We start from the raw sequence: 26,418 nt of genomic DNA, 5'->3' as shown, positions 1-26,418 counted from the left end.
GGGTTTATCCCTCGGGGAACTACTGCCTGGAGTAAGCTATCATACTCAGCAGGGCCCCCGTTTGCCAATGAAATAGTATATGTGCACTTGGGGTGCATGGCCTAATTTGATCTTTACAACAGTTCTGTGATTCCTTAACCGTATCTTATAGATGTGAAAACAGACCCAGTGGAATTACTCACTGGCTTAAAGACCTAGCTAGTAAGCAAAAAGTTTTCCAGTAAGATTTACCAATGAGATTTGTTTCAAAGTTTGGAAATATTGGTGGTGATATCCAATTATCCCATATCCTCACATGGGTTCTCCAAGCATGGTGCTAGACCACCACCGCCAGCAGCAGCACCTGGGAATTTGCTAGACTTGCGATCCTCGGATCTACTGTAACAGAGACTTGGAGGTGGGGCCCAGCGATCAACAGTTTATCAAGCCTCCAGGCGCTTCTGACACATGTCAAGATGGAGAATCTCTGCTCTAAGCTATAAACTGTACCAACACTCTCTAGCCACCAGTACCATCCATCTCCCTGTGCCTGGCCACAGCTAAAGAGAGAAAGAAAAATCCTTGGAGTAAGAGTTCCTAATCTGGGGTCTGCAAATGAGCCTTTATGAGCTCTCAGGAATTAAATCTCCATTTTTGCATATTTGCGTGTGTGTGAGAGGGAGAGGAAGGCCCACAGTGTCATCAGATTTTCCCGGGGCTCCCGTTACCCTAAAGCATCAAAACAGGTACTTGAGCATTAACCCAGGGGTACCCTGGTAGGAGTCATGTTGAATATTCAATAAAAAATGACAGATGGTCTCTCTCGTCACTTACCTCTAGTACTCACATGGTGAGGACAGGAAAGGTGTTTCATGTCAGACAGCAAATTCAAGGGGTACGTGGCTCCATACCTCCCTCTCGCTCTTCGCTTTCGAAACTAACACTTGCCAGTATTTCTCAGGTGTCAGTTTTGTGTCAGGCATAGAACATTATCTAATCCCTACCATTGCACTTTGAAGCAGGCTTAATCTTTCCCACTTCACTAAAAAACTAATTGGAAGTGATCACATAACATGAAGGAAGCCAGGAGATGGAAGTGGGTTTAGAACGCAGCTCCCTTTTTCCAGCGTTCATTTGCTGCATTGTGGCTCTGGAGTAACATGAAGCACATGAGTTCCTTTGCTCACATGACATCCTGCAAGAGGGAACGTTTTTTTTTTCTTCCCTACCCCATGTGTGTCTAAAATGCAGGGAGGAATATTTCACCTTTTAAAATGTTTTTCCGTTGACATGGCATTATTTCAGAAGTGATATCTGCATTTCTAAATCCCCTCCAAGCGCCTGGTCCCTAACATGTTAGCTTTACAATTCCTCGTCCTCTGGCGTCTCTTTCAAATAACTAATGATTTGCAAATAAGCAGTAACCTGTACAAGGAATGAATGTGGTATCAATAATTATCTTGTGAACCTTCATTTTTAAATTTTGATGTAATTCTAGATACACAGCAAGTTGCAAATATAGCACAGAGGTGTCTCAGGTACCCTTCACCCAGCTTCTCCCACCCCTTTGACCTCTGATGCCACCAGAGTGTACTAGGAAAGCAGGAAAATGACATTACATTCCTCTTACCCACCTACCTCAATTTCATCTTTACATTTTCAGTATTATATGTTAGGAAATTGTCTTTCTCAGCTGTTCGTTATTATGGAAATTAAGATTTGTCTATCTCTCTAGGACCAACTGTATTTTTCATCGATGACATCCCACTTGATTAAGCATCCTTGCAAGAAAAACATAGCCCTGTATCTAGGGTAAGTGACCATTTTATGTACTGTTACCCTCCCTTTTATTAAAGCATTAGATTTGCCCTCATTCATTCAACAGACATTAAGGAAGGTGGCTCTGTCCTGGGTTGCTGCTTGTTGGCCTGTAGGGAGTTCATAGTAAAGGTGGGGGTCAGAGGAAAGGAAATGAAGAAACCAGCAAATAAAATCACGAGTGAATAGTATGGTACCACCTGTCACAGATCCTGGATATAATTAATCATCGTGGAAGTGCGGGGGGCATTCAAAGGACTGGGAACACCATGCCCAGGGTGCACTTGGGATCATCACTGTGCAAGGGGTAGAACAACAGGTGTGCAAACCATACTGAAACGTTCACCCTTTAACCTAAGGGCAGTGGAGGGTTTGGGGCCACACAGTTTGTGTTCAGGAGGATTTCAAAAGCCCAGGCCAAAACAAAGCAAAGCAAAACAACATGCTAAAACCTAAACAAGAACAACAAAAAACCAGCCCCCCCCCCCCCAAAGAAAAAGCCTAACGAGAAGGCAAGGCCATACAGAAGAGCAGGAGGGAGCTTAGCAGGACTCGTCAATCCTCCTGAGGTGTGGAGGATGGAGGTGAACAAGCAGTTTACGATGGCTCTCAAATTTCTGGTGAAAGGAACGTGGGAGGGAGGGGGGCAAGAGATGGCAGCTTGGGATGGCTTGGTGCCTGCAAGACACCAAGGACACAGGAGGCCAGAGACAGGAACACAAGTTCGTCATCTGTATGTCAGTGGTGGTTCTGGCTGTGGGCAGTCACACAGGGATCACATGTTCAGCAGCCAGAGGTTCTGGTGAATCTTGATTTTTATACAGCAGGTGGGAGAAGAGAAAGAGAAATTGGAAAGCAGGAGACCTAGAAGCTAAGGAGGGCAGGAGCCTGGGGGGAGGGATGTCACAGAAAAGGCAGGACACGTGGGTGGGGAAGCAGCCAACAAAGCAGTGGGGCAGATGGGAGAGAGAGCAGGGACACGGAGGTCCCAAGGCTTATGTCACTCTCTCCAGAAGCCAAGACATTCCAGTTCCTGCCACAATGTGGATGAACCTGGAGGATATTATGCTCATTTGAAATAAGCCAGACCCAGAAGGACACCTCCTATGTGACTCCAATCCCAGGAAGTCCCCAGAGGAGGCCTGTCCACAGAGACAAGAGAGGAGATGGTGGGAGCCGGGGGTGGGGCAGGGGGCAAAGGGTGAGTACTTCCTGGAGACAGGGTCTCTGTGTAGGGAGGTGGAAGGTTCTGGAGACAGTGGTGGGGGTGGGTGCATGACAGGTGTTTCATGTCACCAAATGGACACTTAAAAAAATGATTATAATGATGTATTTTATGTATTGTTTTTTCACAAATTGTGAAATACACATTTTATGTTGTGTAGTTTTATTGCAATTTTAAAACATTTTTAATTAATTAAAATTAAATACAGTGAAAAATCCACACAAACTAACCATGTTTCAAGCACTCAGTGTAGCTAGCGGCAGCCACCTCGGACAGTTCAGAAGCAGAGTGTTTCCATCATCACACCTGCTTTAGAGCAGGGGTCACAGATGATGCCCCCCCCCCCCACTGGGCCAAATTCAGCCTGCCACCTGATTTTGTATGGCTGCTGAGTTAAGAATAGTCTTTACACTTTACATTGAAAAAAAATAAAAAATAAAACCATATTCTGCGGCATGTGAAATGATGTGAAACTCAAATCCCGGGATCCCTGGGTAGCTCAGCAGTTTGGCACCTGCCTTTAGTCCAGAGTGTGATCCTGGGGTCCTGGGATCGAGTCCCATGTCAGGCTCCCTGCATGGAACCTGCTTCTCCCCCTCTGCCTGTGTCTCTGCCTCTCTCTCTCTCTCTCTCTCTCTGGCTCTCATGAATAAATAAATAAAATCTTTAAACAAATAAAAAACTCAAATCCCAATGTCCATAGTAAAGTTTTATTGGTACGCATCCACATCCACGGGGTTGCATATTGTCCATGGCAGCTTTTGTGCTACAATAGCAGAGTTGAGTGGTCAAGACAGAGGCGATGTGGCCCCTAAAATATTTCCTATCTATCCTTTTACAGAAAAAGTTTGCCAGACCCCCTGCTTAGAGCATAAAATCCTTAAATGAGATACCAAGAACACATTGGAGTGAGACAAATTCTGATTCCAACAGCTTCTGGAAATGAGACATTCTATAATGCCCGATAAAATGGTGAAAATGTCACTTTTCACCTACAGTGTTGGTGAGGATGAGGGCAAACGGGGATGAGACTAAGTGTATCTGGGCAGTTTTGGAGAATCTGTCAAAATGTTGAACACGTTCTCAGACACAAAAATCCCATTTCTTGGCAGTTAACCTAAATTTGTAACTTGTTTATGTTGCTCATGTGTATGCTTCCTGAGACCTTTGTCCCACCTGGAATCTCTCCCTAGAATGTCCTTCCTTCTTGCAGTCAGGGGGAAGAGCATCCCAGGTGGCAGGGGCAACATGTGCAAAGGCCTCCAAGGCAGGACCTGGCTTGAATTGTTGGGAGGAACAGCTCAAGTGCAGTGATTGGGGGAGGAGCAAAGGAGATGTCAACAGTATCAGATCACATGGGACTTTGTAAGGTGTGGTGACAAATTTGAATTTCAGGGGGAAGCCACCAGAGGGTATGGAGGGGAGTGGCGCAATCTGATGTCTCTTCTAGAGGGCCACTGATTGTTGGGTGACAAAGAGGAAGCAGAGAGGGGAGATGGCAGAAGGACGCAAGTGAGGGGCTGAGGCTGTGGTCCAGTGAGAAACCAGGGAGGCAGTGTTGGAGGGAGACAGTGGTAGGAAAGTAGTACATGAAATCTAGTGGTTCAGAGGAGGAAGGGTCTGGAAGGGAATCAAGGAAGGCTGCATGGAGGAAAGGGCATCAGTTACGCAATGAATTGAGTTGTGGAACCTTGGCTGGGGAGAAACAGTGGGGCATCAGCCCAGAGACGGACACGGAGCTCTACTTGGCTAAGAGTTGGCCTCCTCTCTTTCAGCGTAAGGACTGAGTGCCTCCCGGGATGAATACGAGTTGGCTTTGAGGGGGCACAGGCCACGTCAGGTGGCGTGAAAGAGGGACGCCCTATGTGTGAGGCTGGAGTGTAAAACTGAAGTCTAAGGTAGTGAGAGGGGAGGATTCTGGGCCTGTCCCCCCCAGGGGAGGTTGCACAACAGCAGGAAGCATTGGTGGTTGTCACAACTGGGGGTGCTACTGGCATCTGGTGGGCAGAGGCCAGGGATGCTGCTCAGCCTCCTACAGTGCAAAGAACTGCCCCCTGAGAGAGTCGTGTGGCCCCAATGTCAGCAGTGCCAAGGCCAGGGAGCCCTGGGGTAGGGACACAGGTAGAGCTCAGATCATGGACCACCCTGTAGACCAGTTAAGACGTCTTGCCTGCGATCCTACAGGATATAGGTAGCCCATCAAGATTTCTGAGTGGGAGCATTTCTGATTTCTGATTGATGCCAGCAGCCACTGCCTTTGGAATTGACAGTTATTTTTTGCTATAATATGTCTAATTTAAACATGTTTCCCGTTTTCTTTCCCTTGTTTATAGACATCTTATTTTGCTGCCAGCATGCCATCTTCTGCAAGACTGGCACAAGAGTCCCCTACTTTCTAATTCACTGTTTCAAACATTTTTAAATTAATTAATTAATTTTATTAATTAATTTATTTATATGACAGAGAGAGAAGCACAGACACAGGTGTCAATCTTACAACTCTGACATCCTGACCAGAGTCAAAACCAAGAGTCAGATGCTTAACCAGCTGAGCCACCCAGGTGCCCCTCTAATTTACTGTTTTAAAGTTGTGTCTAAATCCAGACCACATAAACCTTGGAGGAAAGCATATTAATGAGGCATTTGACCTTTACCCTGCGAACAACATAGTGTTGGTTTTGCGTGTTCTAAAGTTTGTCATTACTTACTTCTGGATTCTTTTTTTTATTTTTTTTACTTCTGGATTATTATTATTATTATTATCATTATTATTATTATTATTATAGTCACACAGAGAGAGAGAGGCAGAGACACAGGCAGAGGGAGAAGCAGGCTCCATGCACCGGGAGCCCAATGTGGGATTCGATCCCGGGTCTCCAGGATCGCGCCCTGGGCCAAAGGCAGGCGCTAAACCACTGTGCCACCCAGGGATCCCTACTTCTGGATTCTTAACTAGGTTTCTAATAGCTCTAGTTCCTGGAAAACTGAGCCACTATATATTGATTTCAACCCCAAACTTGTTTCTTTGTATTTTTTTTTTTCCTAGTGAACTAAAGAAGGTCTTGTAGGGCAGAAGCAATGCTTGGTCATCTTTATGTCCCCAGAGCCTGGTATCCAATAAACGTGTGCCAGATGCATGAATGAATTAGTTCTTTTTTTAAAGATCAAAATAGGTGAAAACCTTGTAGTAGTTCAGAAAACTCTTGTTCAGAATACTCACCTCAGGGGTGCCTAGGTGGTTCAGTTGGTTAAACACCTGACTCTAGATTTTGGCTCAGGTCATATCTCAGGATCATAAGATGGAGCCCTGCATTGGGCTCCATGCTGGGCATGGAGCTTGTTTGAGATTCTCTGTCTTCCTCTCCCTCTGCCCCTCCATCCCACCAACCCCCATATCCCTAGCTTGTGCACACACATGCTCTCTTTCTCTCTTTAAAAAAAGAAAAGAAGAAGAAGAAGAAGAAGAAGAAGAAGAAGAAGAAGAAGAAGAAGAAGAAGAAGAAGAAGAGAAGGAGGAGGAGGAGGAGGAGGAGGAGAAGAAGAAGAAGAAGAAGAAGAAGAAGAAGAAGAAGAAGAAGAAGAAGAGAAGAAGAAGAAGAAGAAGAAGAAGGAGAAGGAGAAGGAGAAGGAGAAGGAGAAGGAGAAGAAGAAGAAGAAAGAAGAAGAAGAAGAAGAAGAAGAAGAAGAGGAGGAGGAGGAGGAGGAGGAGGAAAAAGCTCACCTCAATGACAGATTCTAAAACAGAAACAAAACCCAAGGGCACCTGGCTGGCTCAGGCCATTAAGCATCTGACTCTTGATTTCAGCTCAAGTCTCAATCTCAGGGCCATGAGTTCAAGCTCCACATTGGGCTCCATGTGGGACAGAGTGCCTGTTAAAAAAAAAAAAGAGAGAGAGAGAAAGAAAAAGAAACAAAACCCCAAAATAAGTAAACAGGTAAAATAATATTCCACAGTTTATGCTTCAGTGTTCCTTTTGCCTCCAATGTGTTATTGATTTTGATGTCAACTGGATACTTGCTGAAGGCGTTCAACCCTGTAAAAGAGACAATATAAAGGTAAAAATAACAGAGAATTATATCATTTTCATTCAACTTTGTATCAAAGGTCCCAGCCAGTGCAATATGACAGGAGAAAAACTTGAAATGTAAAACACATTGGAAAGGAAGAGACAACATTTGCCAAATCCAAGAGTATCAGCTACCAGAAGGAACAACTGAGTGTAGCAAGATGGCCAAATACAACACGGACATTGAAAACATCAACACCTCTCTTATAAACTAGCCATGGATGCTCAGAAAAGGCAGTTAGGAAAAAAACATCATTCTGAATAGCAACAAAAGCTTTAAGACGCATAAGAATTAACTCAGCAATTCCTTTCTGTCTAAAACCATAAAACTCTGCTGGAGGGAGCAGGAGAAAGAGATCTGGAAAAGGAAGCGATATACCATGTTCATGGATGGCCTTTCACTTCTTAAACGTTTTCTGCCTGAGGGAACACATTGTTTCTTTCATGCATACACATCCCTGGTCTGAAACCTTTTACTTTAGTGGGATCAGAACCGTATAAGTGACAAAAGTGGAGTGCATCCTATGTAAGGCAAGCTGTCACTTAATGTACATTTTATGTAATTTTATATTTGACATGGTCAAGTGACATGACTTTTTAAAAATGTTATTTCAAAAAGTCAAACACCCAGTCTATAGAGGTTTACTCATGCAAAGATGAAAGATGATAGATAGTTGAATACATAGATAGAACCTAACCTAATCTCATTTTTTATTTATTTTATTTATTTTATTTTTTAAAGATTTTATTTATTTATTCATGAGAGACAGAGAGAGACACAGGCAGAGGGAGAAGCAGGCTCCATGCAGGGAACCTGACATGGGACTCGATCCCAGGTCTCCAAGATCACACCCTGAGCTGCAGGCGGTGCTAAACCACTGTGCCACTGGGGCTGCCCTAAATGTCATTTTTTAAAAAGATTTTATTTACTTATTCATGAGAGACACAGAGAACGAGGCAGAGACATAGGCAGAGGGAGAAGCAGGCTCCATGCAAGGAGCCTGATGTGGGACTCGATCCCAGATCCTGAGATCACACCCTAAGCTAAAGGCAGATGCTCAACTGCTGAGCCACCCAGGCGTTCCCCTAAATTTCATTTTTAAAAAGGTGGAGGGAGGGCACGTGAGTGGTTCATTCAGTTGGGCATCTGACTCTTGATTTCGGCTCAGGTTTTGATCTCAGGGTAATGAGATTGAACCCCATGTCTGGCTCCGTGCTCAGTGGGGAGCCAAACATGGGGCTCTCTCTCCCTCTGCCTCTCCCTCCTGCTCCTATGTGCACCCCTCCTAAAATAAATGTTTTTAAAAAAGGAATTTTGTTTGAGTAGACCATTTTTAGCGTGCCTGATGTCATCTTTTTTTCTTGTGTGAAATTGTTCTAATTTAACTCTTTTGTTGTCTGTTTCAGAAGACGACTTTTTTTCACGAGAGATAATTTCAGAAGTAGTCTCCTTCCGCTTTCCATCCCTACATCAATGAAGGTAGTTATTTTACTGGATCATCTGAAGGATTCTCAACATAAGTAACATTTGGTGGAAGATACAGTTTGGAAATATCACACTAGTCCATTTTTGTTAGTTTGAGGGCTTATATTACAATGTAAAGTATATTACATTACAAAGTAAAGACATTGAGAGCAATTTCTAAGCCAGAAGGGTTGATTCTATTCTGCTCTTATTACTAAGATAGGCTCCCCCCTCCCCCCAAAGAACAGTTGTTGGAAATGCTCCTTGTAATGGTTTGTGTGTTGTGAATGGATAGATTAGGTGCACTAATCTCAGGGCCTCCCTAAATTGTCCTAAACAAAAACAGAAAAACCTTTATTTACTCTCTCGGTAACATCTTGAAAAATTCTACCACTGGCCCCTACAACTAAAGAAGGCTTTGCCATCTATTCAAATGCCAAGGTTTCTCTTATAAGCAACACGCTTATCATGTATTTTCATCGTCCATGATTTACACTTTAGGCTTTATCCTCAGAGAAAGTTTTGATAAGGAAGAAGGAGAATCGATAAGGAAGGAGGAGGTATCCAAGGCACCAAATACCAATTCCAGGCTCTCAGTTTCTGTTCCAGCTGACCCCAAATATTCAGTTCCCAACACCTAGGAACCAAACAGCTCTTGCTGGCACACAGGTTTCTTAAATCTGCATCTCAATGTCTTACTTCCCGAATTGTCTGAAAGGATGCACTTGCTGATACTCTGTGTGTCATTATTTCTAGGCTGGCCTACCGGAAGTAACATCGGCACACATCGCTGGCTCAGTACTGCTGTTAGTAGTCAGTCGAAAAGTCTATATTTACAATTATGAAGCCAATTACTGGAACACATCTATAGGTACATGTGTTCTGTATTTTTAAAAATATTTTTTGCAACCCGCCAACATCCAAGAACAGTTTATTCATTTTCGAAATGCAAACAGTGCCACTACTTGGATGTCGTGCCCCAAGACACTGCCTCGTCCTTTAAAATTCAAAATGAATATTGAATGAATTCAATATGAATTCAATATTCATTCAAATGAATATTGGTTGTAGGGCTGAATGTAGGGCTCAAATGAATATAGGGTTGTAGGGAACCTAGTGTCAGGGATTGTAGTTACAAACCACAAAAGCCTTCTCTGATATGACTGGAGTAAGTCAAGGACATTGATGGGAATTGCGTTGGAGTGGATGCCAGAGAGGACGGAGGAAGGCCGGGAATGACTCATACAAGCTTGGTGACAAGGCTGAGAGATAAGAATATTCGGTCTCACCTACTGCCCGTTAGGGACAGGGAATAGGAGAGAAGATAAGCCGCATGAAGAGAGTGAAAGAAGAGGACCCTCACTAGGAGGCAAGGGGATGAGGTCGAGAATGAAGACAAGGGAGGTGCCATTCTTTAGAAAAGAAGGATGTTCGGGTACCCATTGTGATGAGAAAGGGGTCAGTTTGGGGCACCTGAGGGGGGCTCAGACGTTTGGGCGTCTGACTCTTGATTTCAGCCCTGGTTGTGATTTCAGGGTCATGAGATTGAGCCCCCCACAAGGTTCTGCTCTCAGTGGAGTCTGCCTATTTCTCTCCCTCTGTTCCTGCCCCCTCCTTCTTAAATAAATAAAATCTTAAAAAAATTTTTTAAACCAGAAAAGAAAAGAAAGGGGTCAGTTCAAGGTTTCTCAACCCCAGCCCTGACATTTAGGGCTAGGTCATTCTCTGGGGGGGGCCTCCCTGGTCACTGTAGGGATGTGGGGCAGCAGCCCTGGCCCCATCTGCCCCCCCGGCCAGGAGCACCTCTCTCCCACCACATCCTGACCCCACAAATGTGCCCAGATGTCACCCAGTATTCACTGGGAGCCAAAATCTCCTCAGTCGAGAGCCACAAGGGTTAGTCAATCACCATCTGGCGATTCGTTCCTTATTCTTTTGCTTCACTTACATTGGTTTTGGCGAAGGATTGTGGATCCCAGGAAGGGGAACCTTGCCCAGCCAGTGCCCTGCCTGCCAGGTGCTTGCTGAACCCTGGCAGGGACTGCTGACAGTCCCCAGCAGGGACAGAGAGCACAGCGGAGGAGCCACACCTTAGTTTGGACAGGACCCTCAACAACCAGGTGACCGGATGATGCTGAGTGAATGGTGTCTGGGGTGGGGGGTAGGGGGTGAGGGAACTGGGCACAAGTGCAGTGTCAGGTGGGCAGGTAGAGAAGGTACCTAACCCAGGTGGAGTGGGCCCCCAGGGCTTCTGTTGGGGTCTGTAGTAACAAGCCACAGACACCTGCTCTGACTGATCTGGGGGCCATGTCTTCAATTGTCACATCCACACCAAACGTGCAGCTGCCTCCAAACCTCAAGTCCATCCATTCTCAGCAGAACCGACCACCCTCAGCCAAACTGCCTCCTAGCCCTCCCAACTTCCTCCCTCTCTATTCCTCCCTCCAAAATTCACCCATGAGCTTGCTCTTGCTTTGCTGTCCAGTCCTCCATCCCCCTCCTGACCTCCATGTCAGTTCTTTTCTCTCTCACACTTCATGCCTCTTTTTCCTTTTTGGGGGGAGGGTATAACACTAACATAAAACTGACCATTTTAACCATTTTAAAGTGTACAGTTCAGTGGCATTTAGTACATTCACAGTGTTGTGCAACTATCACCACTATCTAGTTTCAGAACGTTCCATCACCCCAAGAAGAAAGACCGTCCCCATCAACAGTCATATCCCACCCCCTCCCCAGCCCCTGACAACCACATACCTTCTTCCTGTCTTTCTGGATGAGCCTGTTCTGGACATCTCACACACGTGGAATCACACACTCTGTGACTTTTTTTGTGCTGGCTTCTGTTGCTGAGCATCGTGTTTTGGAGCTTCCTTCCCATTTTAGTGTGTGTCAGCAGCTCGTTCCTTTTTAAGGCCCCCTCCTTCTTAAATAAATAAAATCATAATTTAAAAAAACCTAAAAAATAAAACAAAGGAGTCAGTTCAAGTTTTCTCAACCCCACCACTACTGACCTGTAGGGCCAGGTCATTCTCTGTGGGGGGGCCACCCACAGAGATGGGTGACTGATCAGAGATGATCAGTGATGTTGAGAGCATCTTCTCCTGTCTTGTTGGCCACGTGTATATTTTATTTGGAGCTGAAGCTTCTGCTTTTACAATAGAATTAAAAAAGAATGCCTCCCTAAGAGAAAGGAGCCATTTTGGCAGAGTCCTAAGAGTTCCCACAAAACCATTGGATCTCAACTGTGACAGGAATGCCCTCCAGATGATACCTGGCAATATCTGGAAATATCTTTAGTTGTTAAGACTGGGGGAGGGTGCTTCTGGCATCCAGTTAGCAGAGACATAGTATAGTGCACACAGGACAGCCCCTCAACCAACAACAATCTGGACTCAAATGTCAGTAGTGTCAGGGTCGAGAAACCCTGCTTTATATTTTCCCCTGAAATTTAGGGAACTCATGGTTTGTTGGCTGGTTGGTTGGTTTGTTTATAGTGGGTTGCATGCCCAACAAAGGGCTTGCACTCATGACCCCAAGATGAAAAGTCACATGATCCACTGACTGAGCCAGCCAGGCGTCCTGGAAACTCATGTTTTTTACAATGGTCTTGTCCTTTTAGGTATAGAACACCCTGTTTCACATGTTTCTGGTGACAACTGTTGTTATAGTGGACATCCCTTTTGCGTGGTGAGTAGACCGTCAATTTTTTTACTCTATTTTAAACATAGATAATGAATGAAAACATGGACAGAGTAATCCATGAAGGCTGGGGCATCAGGTTCCTTGATGGACCTGGGCAGTGTCCCTTCCTCAGGGTTCAGAAGAGGACCTGAGATAATGGGATCACCTGGCTGATACATTAGGAATATATCCACCAACCTTCCTTTTTTAAACTTGTTATTATGAAATATTTATAGACCCTACAGGAAGTCCCACACCCCCTTCACTAATGGTTCTGTCTTATGTAACTATAATAAGAAACTGAAACTGGGAAGCTGACCTGGAAATAATGGGTGGATCTAATTCTGTGTTATTTATCACATGTGTGAAGTCACAGAAGTACTACTGCCCTCAAAACACTAGACTGTTCAATGACCCCAAAGTTCTCCTTACATCCCTGCCCTGCTGTCCCTACCCCTGGCATACACTAATCTATTTTCCATCTCTATAATCTCATCATTTCAAGAATGTTCTATCTATACATGGGATCGTACAATATCGAACTCTGGGGATTAGCTTTTCTCACAAAATGCTCTGGAGACTCAACCCACCGATAGCATGTAACTAATCCATTCCCTCTTCTTATCAAATAATATTCCATGGAGTGGGTTCGGTTGTTCCCACTTTTTGGTTATTACTAATAAAGCTGCTATGAACATTCATTTTTTTCTCCACATAAGTTTTCATCTCTGGGATAAATGCCCGGGAGTGTGATCATGGGCCTCTATCTCCTTTATTTTCAGTTGAGATATAATTGAGATACAGCCATGTATAAATTTAAGGTGTACGGTGTGTTGATTTGATACATTTATAGGCCACAATATGATGACCACCATAGTATTACCTAAACCTCCATCACATGATCATCATTGCCTTTTTGTGATGAGAACAGTTAAGATGAATCTCTTAGCAACTTTGAAACGTATAATATGGTATTGTTATCTGTAATCACTATGCTGTGCATTAGATCTCTCGAACTTATTTATCTACCAGTTGCGAGCTTGTACCCTTCAATAATATTTCCCCAACCCCTCTAACCCTGTATCTCCTTTTAAAGAGACTGTTCTCTGTGTGTGTTATTCCAGGATATAAGTAACTCAGTTTTTGCTTATTTGCATGGAGATCAAATATCTCAGACCAACATATATTTCTCAAACAATGGGGGATTCAGATATCAGAAGTTTGCCTATGAAAAACAGGTATGTTCAATTTGATAAAAAAGTGAACAACAAAAATATATGTTTATCTTCTGCATGGTAGGAGTAATCTGCGTGGTAGGAATAATTAGCTATCACTGTGTGAACAAGAGCTTTTCTCTCTTTAGGAGCCTAAGGCGCTGGGAGAGTAGGGAAAATTCTAGGTCATAGGAGGTTTTTTAGGAGTACTTATGTAAAAAAAAAAAAAAAAAAAAAAAAAGGAGTACTTATGTAAATAAACCTGGTGCCACGGTAAAGTCTGCACTTAACCCCAGGCCCAGCCAAAGATCAGTACCATAGTACCATCAGGTGCCATCATCATTCTAATTACACAGACGAGAGAACTGTCCTGGGTCAGTTCCCACCCTCCCCGAATTATACTCATCCAGAAGCACAGAGTGTAACCTTACTTGGAAATAGGGTCTTTGCAGATTGACAAAGTGGGTTTATAGTGGGTTGCATGCCCAATGCAGAGATCATACTGCGTTGATCATACTGGAGATCATACTGGATCAATGTAGGTCCTAAATCCAACAACTGGTATCCTTAGAAGAGGGAGAGGACATGCTGAAGTGGACGGGATCCTTGGGAGCTCAAAGAGATGAAAAAGTTTTATTCTGATGCAGAGAGAGTCCCGAGTCCCCAAACACTTGGGAGGGATGTGTAAAGGAAAGCAGAAAGAGTCTGCTCTGCTCTTGAGCATTCATAGTGTCCCAAATGCAGGTTCTCTGCCCTGCCCAAGAGGCCCAAGAGAGCCTAGAACCTAAGTGACCACATATTTTCATCCAAATTAGGCCTAGGACTCAGAATTAACATGTGCGCTTAGTTGAAAACAATCATGGCTAAAAAAACTGATAGGTGGTAGGTAGGTAGATAGACAAATAGGTGATAGGAATTGATTCACGTGGTTAAGGGACAGAGAAGCCCCACAATCTGCCATCTGTGGGCTGGAGAACCAGAAAGTCTGGTTCCATAGTTCCCTTTAAGTGCAAGAGCTGAAGGACCAGGGAACCACTGGTGTAAGTCCTGGCATCTGAAGGCCCAAGAACAGAAGCTCTGATGTCTGAGGGCAGGAGGACATGGGCATCCCAGCTCAATGTGAGAGATCTCAGATTCGCACCTTACCTCCCCTTCTTCCTTCTATGCAGGACCCCAATGGATTGAGTGATGCCTGCCCACACCGGTGAGAGTGATCTTCACTGGGTCTACTGAATCAAATGATTCTTCCAGAATCACCCTCACAAACACACACAGAAATAATGTCTTACCAGCTACCTGGGCATCCCTTAGCTCAGTCCAGCTGACACACAAAATGAACCAACACAAGTCCACCCCTTGTGGCCGTGGCGGCCATCCACATCTCCTTCAATCATACTTACTCTCCAAATGAAGACACTAACAAGGCCATAATTCCACCCAACACAATCCAACCGTCCTCAGTACAACTGAAAAGGGATTCCTCCTGTGTGAAGTTTACTCTTCTCCTTGATGTCCTCTCACTCAAACACCAGTTATAAATACAACAGTCTATCTGCTGTGTGTGCGAGTGTGTACGTGTGTGTTATTGTTGTTTTCGAGGCCAGAGGGTTGAGACTCCTGAGCAGTCATGATTCATCCCTTGGAGTTCCACCAGCAGGGAAGGAGTTGGGGTATCTGCTGGGGAGGTGATGAGCAGGCCACTGGGAAGCCCAGCAACCCATGCCAGCTGGGATGGATTGACCATATGTCTTGGTCAGCTTGTGCCACTGTAACAGATGCCACGATCTGGGTGACTTAAACAATGGAAATTTATTTCTCACAGTTCTGGAGGCTGGAGAGTCCAAGATCAAGACAATAGGGGATTTAGGTCCTGGTAAGGGCTGTCTTCCTGGCTTGCAAATGGCCACCTTCGTACTGTGTCCTCACCTGACGAAGAGAGAACGCTTGGTATCTCGTCTTCCTTTTAATATATTTTCTTTATTTGAGAGAGATAGCTCGAGCAGATGGAGGGACAGAGAGAGAGGGAGAAGCAGACTCCCCACTGAGCAGGGAGCCTGATACAGGGCTCGATCCCAGGACCCCGGCTCGTGATCTGAGCTGAAAGCAGACACTCAGCCACTGAGCCACCCAGGGGCTCCAGATGTCTCTTCTTATAAAGGCACTAACCTCATCATTGGGGCCCCACCCTCATGACTTCATCTAAACCTACGTAGTTCCCACAGGCCCCACCCCCAAGGGCCATCCCACGGGGGGCTAATTTGAATGTTTGTCTCCCCCTCTCAAATTTATATGTTGCCATTCTAATGCCTGATGTGATTGTATTAGGAGTTGGGGCCTTTGGGCATGTTTGTTTATTTTTTAAAGATTTTATTAATTTATTCATGAGAGACAGAGAGGCAGAGACATAGGCAGAGGGAGAAGCAGACTCCCTGAGGGGACCCTGATGTCGGACTCAGTCCTAGGACCCTGGGATCACGCCCTGAGCTGAAGGCAGAAGCTCAACCACTGAGCCATCCAGGTGCCCCAGGAGTGTTTAGAGTATGAAGATGGAGTCCCAGTGAATGGGATCAGTGCCCTTCTGAAAGAGGGAGCCATGGAGAGTTTGCTAGCCTCCTTCTGCCATGTGGGAACACAGTAAGAAGAACATAACCCAGAAGCAGGCCCTCTCTTGGCTGTGCTGGCACCTTGATCTCAGATTTCCAGCCCTCCACAACTGTGAGCAACGAACTTGTATTGTCTCTAAGCTACTCTGTCTGTGGCACTTTGTGAGAGCAGCCAACATGGACTAAGGCAGGTGTTAGGACTTGAACATATGAACATTGGGGGAAGACACAATTCAGTCCACGACACTGTTTATGATGGAAAACTCCCCCTAGGAACCCAAGAGGCTTAAATAAAACAGCAGTCTTTCTCCCTCTTACCTGAAAGATGTCTGGAGGCAGCCAGCTGGGCTAGCCCACTGTCCCTAGAATAGGGCCGGTGGCCTCATGCTCCAACTTGGCTTCTGGGCACTTTGCAGACCCACCAAAAATAAGGAATCTCAGCAGGAGTGAAGGCTTTAAGCAGGCGTCTAGCAGTCTGAGGTCACACCACTTCCTCCCAACGTCCCCAAACCAAGGTATTTTCATTCAAGGCTCTGTCCTACATGCTACATTTCCGTAGAGGGGAAATAGATCGTAACTAAAAAGACTTTCCCTCATTCTGGCTTATGAGGTAATTTGGAGTTTAAATCAAACACCTTAATGGTTTATTCATATGTGATGTTTTTTGTTTGTTTCACAGGCAGAACTAGTCGGGTCTTTGGGTGGGATCTTCTACTTTCACTCCTTGTCACAGGTTGGGCTGCTTCTCATTGATCAAGGGAAGGTGAGTAGCTTTGGACTGGGAAGAAAGGTTTAAGTGACCTTTGCCCCAAGCCAGGTTTTTGTTAAGAGTCACACACTTGGATTTTCTTTTCTTTTATTTATAATAAATTTATTTTTTATTGGTGTTCAATTTGCCAACATACAGAATAATACCCAGTGTTCATCCCGTCAAGTGCCCCCCTCAGTGCCCGTCACCCATTCACCCCCACCCCCCGCCCTCCTCCCCTTCCACCACCCCTAGTTCGTTTCCCAGAGTTAGGAGTCTTTATGTTACACACTTGGATTTTCATACCTGAAATCCATCTAGGTTTTCATTCATCTATCCATTCATGTATCCATCTATTCATCCATCTATCCATCCTACCATCCATCCACCCATCCATATATCTTAGCTACTTATCCAACCATCCATCCATCCATCCATCCATCCATCCATCCACTCATCCATATATCCTACCTTCTTATCCATCCATCCATCCATCCATCCTTCATCCTTCCATCCATCCATTTACCTACTTATCCATCTATTCATCCACCCACCTCTGCACCTACCTGTTCATCCATGCACCCATCTCCCCACTCACACACCCACCACTCCCCTCCCCCTCTCATTTGCTGATACAGTCATGCACTTGGCAATATTTACGTAGTGTCTAGGAGGTGCTAAGCACTGCGCTGAACACTAGGGATAAAATACAAAGTTTGATGCACATATCGCTGACAAGATGGCTGTAAATGCTTCGTGTTGAAGTCTTTGTTTAGTGATTATTTTCATGTGTATTCAGAAAATCAGTACATGAAACTTGTGACCTCACAGATATCATTTAGAATGAGACTAAGTTAAGAAGACGAGTCAGTCCATGTAAACCACATTTGAAGAAAAACGATTAAGGCAGAAAAAGATTAAGTACGGTCAGCACCCAGGTAGGATGTGCAGCTCTGGAGTTTCGGGGAGCCCTGCAGTCAGGAAGACGCTGACCTGCATGGCTGAAGCCCCCACCCTCTGCTAGGTCCTGTCCCTGCCCAGAGTGCCCTCATTTGCCTGAAGTGCCCGGGGCCTTGCCCTGCTCCGGAGTGACCGCAGTGTCCAGGGTTGCAGGCTATGCATGATTTCCCAGCCTGCCCACAGGCTTTGGCTGGCAGGTCTCCATACTCCAGGGATGGGGTGGGTGTCGATGCGCTGCAGTGTCCCTCGGGGCTCACTCCCTGCACATTTGCATTCTTAGGGCCCATCGAGGTGCCTCCGCCTTCTCACAGAGGAGGAGAGCTGCAGGGCAGGTTTCTCTGTGAGGAGCTCAGTACCCAGTACTTTTCCACTCCCAGTCTCCCTTCACTTCAGCCCCCTAGTGCCTGAAACTGGTGGAGCCTTTGGTTTGGGGCTCCCTCTGCAGTGAGCTGCACCCCTCATCTGACCCAGCAGCCTTGAGGAGGGACGCTTTCTCCGGCTCAGCGCTTTCTCTGGCCTCACCTGTCAGCGATCCAAGGCTGCCCTCCTTCATGTTGGGCGTGTCACCTCAGTTGGCTACTCTGCCACCAGGTGGCTCAGCCCCTCAAGACAGGGAACTGGAGGCAGCAGGTGCATGACACAGCCTGAGCTGGGAGCACCATCCATCCTGCCCTGGGTGCTGGGTCTCTGGCTCCCCAGCCCGGGGAACTGTGCACGTTGTGGGAGGAATAGTTCTTTGGGGCCATCCTGGGCACCGCAGGGTATAGAGCAGCACCCCTGGCCTCACCCACTCCCTGCCAGGAGCACCGCCAGTCCTGATGGCCCCACATGTCCCTGGACACTGCCCAGCATCCCCTGGGGGCAGCATCGCCCCAAACTGAGACCCACTGGCCCAGATAATATTAGCAGGAAATCCAGTAGCAAAGCACACAGCCCCCTGCTACTGCTGAGCCCAGATTCTTTCTCGGGCCCAGATGCAGGGGGCTTTTCCTCTTAGGCTAGGTTCAGCTACTCGGAACACCCCCTGAACTTCAGTTTTGGGCTGCCTTTTGACTACAACGGGACCCTTAACATCCTCATCACCCCCGGCCAGAAGGGCATCCTGATCTTCTGGTTTGAGAGGAGCCTGTTGCTTTCCAGAAACTCAGGTGAGTGAGACCCAAGCCCAGGTCCCCCTCTGGGCGGGGAGAGCACAGCTGGTTTGTCTCTCCCCTGCCTCGAGCAGATGGGGACCAGCCCATTCTCACTCTCGGGGCCCTCACTGCATCCATCTCTCTCCCTGCCCCAGTTTCCACTTCCTGGAGTCTTTAGGGCCGCGTGGGCAGGTTCTGAAAGTCACCCTCCAGTCACCCAGGGCAGAGCCCCAAGTCTCCCCTCCAGGAACCACAGGTCTTGTTTGGGTGCCAAGGTTAGCAACTCTGGGACATTGCTCGGGGCTGTCCAGTTGGACTTCCCCTGGCCAGAGAGAACTTGGGAAATGGCACAGCACCTCTGGCTGCCTCGCTGACGAATCGGGGCAATGCCCACACTGCATGAGCCCCTGCCCGCCAGCCAGCACGAGATGAGAAGCAAACAGCAGGCCCTCCACCCTGCCCGGGGAAGGGATACCACCAGGGAGGCCCTTGGACACAGGTGTGGCTGCAAGAGCACCAGCCAGGCCACTTGAACACCATGCCCCATGCCCCATGCAAGAGAAGGGCTCAGGGCTCCCCTCCATTTGGGGAGCTCATTCGAGAAGGGAAGCTCTTATTCCTTACACGCTGCCCATATAGCAAAAGGCATTCCATGCTGTGCAAGACAGCCCATATGCCCCAGCTATATGCCCATATAGCAAAAGGCATTCCAGCATGCAAGACAGCATTTTCTGTGAACCCTGCAGCCAACGATGTGCTGCATTCCTGTCCCATGGGGCACACAGGGTTGGTTTTCTCGAACCCAAGCTCATTGTACACGATGCTCTTACAGCCGAGCACCTTGGTGCTGTGTTTCCCTCCATTCTGCATCGTGTGAGTCACGCACTAAGGGTTGGGGCAGGCGGCAGGGATCGCTCAGCCTTTCAGCAGTGAGGGTCCCTTTGCTCACAACTCTACCCTATTGTCTCACAGGTCAGCTGGTTTACCCTCTCCAGGTGAAAGAAGGACCCCACACCTTGCTCTCTTCCATTTCTGAGGCCAACGTCACCATCTACAGCGTGGCCGCCAGTGCGTGCCCAACCTATGGGTAGCTTTCTAGAAGTGCCTTATACCGGCCTTACTAACCACTGACCTGCTAGATCCAGTCCGGCCAAAACCCAACCACACCAAACAAGACCTGAACCAAAATGTGATTGTCTCACATTTGAGGAAAACTCTTGGCATAAACTTTTGTACCCTTTCACCATGAAGTGAAATATGAATTGGGTGTTGGCTTTCTGGGGCCACTACAACAAATGCCCCCAAACTGTTATGGTTCTGGAAGCCAGAAGTCTGAAGTCAAGGTTGTCAGCAGGGCTGTGCTCCCTGCATAGGCTCCAGGGAAGGATCTGCCCCAGGCCTGTTTCTCTGGCTTCCAGGCGGCTGTCCTCACCACCATGTGCTCCCTCTGTGCACGGCTGTGTCCAAACCACCCCCTTTTTACAAAGACACCAGTCATCCTGGGTTAGGACCTACTCTGATGGCCTCGTTTTAACTGAATCATCTCTGTAAAGAGCTGATCTCCAAATACAGTCACCTTCTGAGGTCCTGGGGGTTAGGACTATGCTGTATCTTTTTTGGAGAGGACACATTTTAACCTATAACAGATGGCATCTCAGGATTTCTTTTTTTTTTAATATTTTATTTAGATAAATAAATAGTTGACAGAGAGAGCGAGCATAAGCAGGGGAGAGGCAAAGGGAGAGGGAGAAGCAGGCTCCCCGGGGAACAGGGAGCCCAACATGGGGCTCAGTACCAGGACCACACGATCATGACCTGAGCTGAAAGCAGATGTTTAACTGACTGAGCCCCCACAGGTGCCGGCATCTCAGGCTTTCTTTGGTACTAAAATGTCCTGCTGCCGTCCTGAAAGATGAACTTCACCAGACTAATATTTCTCCCCCGACAGCTCCCAAGTTGGAAACTTAGAGGCAAATAGTGAGACACACTGAGGGCAGGGGCGGGGGGTGTCACTTGGGTGCTAAGTCAGTATCTCCCCTGTTGGTGATCATCTTGTTATATCCTCCCAACTATGTCCCTGTAGCTGTTTAAAATGAACTTAGAGGGCAGCCCGGGTGGCTCAGCGGTTTAGTGCTGCCTTCAGCCCAGGGTGTGATCCTGGGGACCCGGGATCGAGTCCCATGTCGGGCTCCCTGCGTGAAACCTGCTTCTCCTTCTACCTGTCTCTGCCTCTCTCTCTCTCTCTCTCTCTCTCTCTCTCTGTGTGTCTCTCATGAATAAGTTTTTTAAAAAATCTTAAAATAAAATGAACTTAGAGTTACAGAAATTCATGATATAAAATGTTCTTATAATTAAAACTAGTAGCGCATGGTCCTTTAAATTATTATTATTTTTTAATATCACAAGTACAGTTAAAATCCCTTGGGACTCCTGGGTGGTTTAGTCAGTTATGCACCTGCCTCTTGATTTTGGCTTAGGTCATGATCTCGGGGACGTGAGATCGAGACCCACATCAGACTCCACTATCTGCTTGAGATTCATTCTCTCCCTCTCCCTCTGTCCCCCCGACCCAGCTCGCTCTCTGTCTCTTAAAAAAATATATAATAAAAATAGAAAAAATAAAGTCCCTTGGAGTGGCTCCCTAAACCCAGGTCCTCTTTGGCTCCCTGGAGGGAACCCTGGTTAGGAATTCGGGGAGAAAGACACCCCGTTGAAAGACACACAGCGTGTACTAAATATGGATCTGCTGAGAACATAGCATCGCACAGATCGTTTGCTTGTACGTAAGTGGCGTCCTGTCACAGTGTGACTCCCTCTGCCACCCACCTCTTCCACTACACCTCATGTTCTATTCCACTGTGGTGAGAACAGGTAACAGATCTGCCTTCTTAACAAATCGTGAAGTGTCCGGTGCAGTATTAACTACAGGCATGACACACAGCCGAGCTCTGGAACGGACTCATCCTGCGCCCCTGGAACGTTATACCTGTTGAATAGCAACCCCACATTTCCTCAACCTGCGACAACTGTGGTTGTCTCATCTGGGGATATGCTATCAGCAGCCACTGGGTGGCGGCCCAGGATGCTGCCCAGCATCCTACAATACACGGGGCGCCCCCCAACACCCCCGAAAGCAGAATCTGGCCCCAAACCTCAGGCCAAGGTTGGGAAGCCCTGAGCTGGGTTCATTAGCTCCTTGCTCTGCAAACACATTTCTGCTTTTCTACACCAGATGCTTTCCCCAAGTTTCAACTTAAGCCTTGCTTTTTCTGAAAGCTTCCCTTCTTTTTTTAAAAGAATTAAAATATGCACTGGATTCGGTTGACACTTTCACAGAAACTTTTAATGGTGTCCCATGTTCCTTGAAACTTTGTGTCCCCAAAGACCAAAAACAACCTCAATGTCCATCCATGGAGGACTGGTTAAGTCCGTTATAGTCCCGTTGGGGTACATTCATACACATGAAAGAAGACAATTAAGTTTTTTTCTTAGAAAGCTTGAGAGAGTTCCAGAATATGATGCCACGAATACAAGACTACCAGAAAAGATGTTTCCTAAAACATTTAACCGGGGTTATCTAAGTCAGAGGTCAGCAAACCATGGCCCAAGGGCCAAATGTGGCCCACCACCTGTTTTTGTAAATAAAGTTTTATTGGAACAAAATCACACCCATTCATTTACAAGCTGTCTCTAGCTGTTTTCACAGAGTTAAACATTATAAACATATCACATGACCAGAAGAGCAGAAAATATTTACCATCTGGTCCTTTACAGAAGATGTTTGCTGACCCCTGGTCCATATGGTGGAATCTGGGGTAATTTTTTGTTAAGCTTTCTATACTTTTTATACTTTTGTCCATTGAAATGACCCTCATTTCAATGTTGTTCTGTCTTGTTCGGCTTTTTTCCTAGATGAATATGAACTGGCAGTTTTAACTCAGGAGAACAATTTGTATTATGGCAGCCTGGGAATCCTGTCAAGTTCTCTAATCAAAGTAGGTAAATTTGAAGTAGCGTCATTACCCTGTTGGTAAGGTATAATGGTCTTGTTCTCAAACTTTTTTTTTTTTTTTTTTTTTTTTGAGAGAGAGAGAGAGAGAGAGAGAGCAAGCAGGAGACAGGGCAGAGGGAGAAGAAGAATTTTGAGGAGGCTCCACACTCAACTTGGAGCCCAACACAGGACTTAATTCCCCAACCCTGAGATCATGACCTGAGCCCAAGTCAAGAGTTGGACACTTAACAAACTGAGCCACCAGACGCCGCATTGTTCTCAAACTTTCTTTAAAAAAAAGGGGGGGTGTAGCCCCAGTGGTGCAGCTGTTTAGCGTCGCCTACAGCCCAGGGCATGATCCTGGAGACCCTGGATCGAGTCCCATGTTGGGCTCTCTGCATGGAGTCTGCTTCTCCCTCTGCCTGTGTCTCTGCCTCTCTCTTTCTCTCTGCATCTCTATGAATAAATAAAATCTTTAAAAAATTTTTTAAAAATTTATTCATCAGAGACACACAGAGAGAGAGGCAGAGACATAGGGAGAGGGAGAAGCAGGCTCCACGCAGGGAGCCCGATGTGGGACTCGATCCTGGGACTCCAGTATCATGCCCTGGGCCAAAGGCAGGTGCTAAACTGCTGAGCCAACCAGGGATCCCTGTTCTCAAACTTCTGATCCTTTATCTGAAGGCTAGAAATTGCTTTGGTTATTAAAATAATAGTAGTACGGGGATCCCTGGGTGGCGCAGCGGTTTGGCGCCTGCCTTTGGCCCAGGGCGCGATCCTGGAGACCCGGGATCGAATCCCACATCGGGCTCCCGGTGCATGGAGCCCGCTTCTCCCTCTGCCTGTGTCTCTGCCTCTCTCTCTCTCTCTCTCTGTGACTATCATAAATAAAAATTTAAAAAAAAAAAAATTTAAAATAATAGTAGTACTTCAATAACAATAGTAATAATTTTTAATATGTTATTTATTCACAAGAGACACAGAGAGAGAGAGGCAGAGACACAGTCAGAGAGGGGAGAAGCTGGCCAATGCAGGGAGCCCGATGCAGGACTTGATCCCAGGTCTCCAAGATCACATCCTGGGCTGAAGGCAGGGGTTAAACCGCCAAGCCACCCAGGCATTCCAACAATAGTAATAATTTAATGTTAATTTTAATTACTATTGAATTAATTAATTTTGGAAAAAATAAGTGATTTTAGTAGTTATGAAAGCTATGACAACAGTTGCTAAAATTTACTGAGCACTCAGAATATGGCAGGTTCTGGTCTGAGTGTTTTCCATCTGTCACCTCATTTAATCCCGACCACCACCTTCAGAAGTGGAACTTTGGGGGGGCTAGCTGGCTCAGTCGGAAGAGCTTGTGACTCTTGATCTCAGGGTCGTGAGTTTGAGCCCCACGTTGAGCATAGAGATTACTAAAAATAAATAAAACAAACTTTTAAAAAATATTTTATTTATTCATGAGAGGCACACAGAGAGGCAGAGACAGAGGCAGAGGGAGAAGCAGGCTCCCTGATGTGGGACTCGATCCTGGACCTGGGGATCAAACCCTGAGCCAAAGGCAGGTGCTTAACCTCTGAACCACCCAGGCGCCCCAAATAAATAAATAAACTTAAAAAAAAAACAGAAAGAAGGGCTTAGGTCGTGATCTTGGGGTCCTGGGATTAAGCCCCATGTTGGGCTCCCTGCTCAGTAGGGAGTCTGCTTCTTCCTCTCCCTCTGCCCCTCCCTCCTACTTCTGTTCTCTCACCCCCTATCTCTGTCAAATAAATAAATAAAATCTCTTAAAAAAAAAAACCACCCAAAACAAGAGAAGTAGAGTCTTATATTGTCCCCATTGGACAGACAGAAAAGCTGAGGCATGGAGAGGTAAGAAGTGGTGGTAGGTAGAGGTCATTTCTGATCTTATTTCATCCTCACAAAGCCCCAGGAAGGAGATCATAGCATCCAACTTTTACAAGGGAGGAAAAACTGAAGTTCAAATCTGCCTCTTTTCCAAGGCCCAATAACTCACTAGCAGCTGAGCCCGAAAAGCCCCCCAGGCGTGCCGATCGCTCCCTCCGTGCTTTTGCTGCTAGATCTGCAGCTGCCAATGTTCTGGAAGGCTGCCTGGCATGGAAATAGGGTAGCATGGGGAACAGGACCATATCGTTGAAGGCTTCACCCTGACATTCTGGCGACCAGGGTGTTTTCTGGGTGAGGGTCTGTAGTCTTGGTCGGAGTCTCCAGGGCGGTCCAGGACCCGTGCATAAGTCTAGACTACTTCCTGCGTATCCTCTCTGATGAGGAAAGATGGAGCTTCCATTACTGATCACCAATGAGTGAATGCAGCTGAAGGGTAGGTATCTCCGCCAGTGTACTGGTGCCTCTGATTGTTTGGCCTACCTTCATTCAACCTGAAGCGTAAGATAAAACTGACATCCCCAAAACCTGATCTCGGGGCGCCTGGGTGGCTCAGTGGTTGAGCATCTGCCTTCAGCTCAGGGAGTGATCCCGGGGTCCTAGGATCGAGTCCCACATCGGGCTCCCTGAGGGGAGCCTGCTTCTCCCTCTGCCTATGTCTCTGCCTCTCTCTGTATTTCTCATGAATATATAAATAAAATCTTAAAAAAAAAAAAAAAGAACGACCTGATCTCTGAAACCGCTTTCCCTTTAGTTTACAGGCCAAAACATCTGGTCCCAAGAGGCAGCCCTGATGTTCACTGACGTGGGGAGGGTGGAGATACTGGTCCCGCTGTCCGACCCGGTGTTTCCAGCATTCGATTTCGAGAAGTGCCCCATCAACATCCAGGAGATTCTCATGGATCCTCAACTCCAAGTTGACGTTTGCAAAGTATGTGATCGTCACTGTTTCGGTCAACGTTCCGGGCATTCTTTCTAAAAAAGACAAATCACACAGATCCAGTGCTGGGAATTTGTCACCAACAACCAGGCATGAGGGCTCCAAGGGGGGTTGTCGGGCTCCAAGGTGGGGTTGTCGGGCAAAATAAGGGATGAGCAGCTATACTTGAATTGCATGTAATTGGCTCAATCTGACACCCAGCCACCAACTGCCCCAAAGGCTGGTACCCTCAGATGGTTTCCTGCCCCTTATTTCAGACAGAAACATATATCACGTTGTTAGACTCTCTTTGTAACAAGGAAGCTGGTCAATCCTTGCCATGGTTTGGGGGAGAATAAAGCAAAGGGTGTGCTGGCCAGGACTGCTCCCTCCTCAAGCAGTCAAGCGAACCGTCAGCGAGCATTCTACACAATCACCCAGAGACGGGCTGCCTGGCTGGCTCAGCTGGTTAAGTGCTGGGCTCTTTGGCTCAGGTCATGATCTCGGGACCATGAGATCAAGCCCCACATCAGGCTCCACACTCAGTGTGGAGTCTGCTTGAGATTCTCTCTCCCCGTCCTCTGCCCCTCCCCCCACTCTCCATCTCTCTCAAATAAAATCTTTAAAAAAAAAAAATCTTACCTGGAGAGCTCTGGAGAGAGTCGATTGGGCTCAAGTTTTCTCCTGAGCCTTGGGGGTCAGCCTAGAGA

The 26,418-nt window shown here is 46.5% G+C and overlaps 1 protein-coding gene across 2 annotated transcripts in view; it reads left to right on the top strand.

The window, feature by feature from the left end:
• The window catches only part of CATSPERD (cation channel sperm associated auxiliary subunit delta), a 51,529-nt gene that overhangs the window by 1,592 nt on the left and 23,519 nt on the right, over positions 1 to 26,418 (top strand). For both annotated transcript variants that reach the window (XM_072721693.1, XM_026019394.2), the window contains exons 2-12: positions 820 to 874; positions 1,715 to 1,791; positions 8,497 to 8,569; positions 9,311 to 9,425; positions 12,177 to 12,244; positions 13,363 to 13,476; positions 16,735 to 16,818; positions 18,761 to 18,911; positions 19,869 to 19,964; positions 22,809 to 22,891; positions 25,544 to 25,720. In XM_072721693.1, the coding sequence (XP_072577794.1) occupies positions 820 to 874; positions 1,715 to 1,791; positions 8,497 to 8,569; positions 9,311 to 9,425; positions 12,177 to 12,244; positions 13,363 to 13,476; positions 16,735 to 16,818; positions 18,761 to 18,911; positions 19,869 to 19,964; positions 22,809 to 22,891; positions 25,544 to 25,720 (1,093 nt within the window). The remainder of the gene's footprint in view (positions 1 to 819; positions 875 to 1,714; positions 1,792 to 8,496; positions 8,570 to 9,310; positions 9,426 to 12,176; positions 12,245 to 13,362; positions 13,477 to 16,734; positions 16,819 to 18,760; positions 18,912 to 19,868; positions 19,965 to 22,808; positions 22,892 to 25,543; positions 25,721 to 26,418) is intronic.

Source organism: Vulpes vulpes, chromosome 9, assembly GCF_048418805.1.
Source record: "Vulpes vulpes isolate BD-2025 chromosome 9, VulVul3, whole genome shotgun sequence".
Taxonomy (NCBI): Eukaryota; Metazoa; Chordata; class Mammalia; order Carnivora; family Canidae; genus Vulpes; species Vulpes vulpes.
This window is presented reverse-complemented; position numbering and strand designations above follow the sequence as displayed.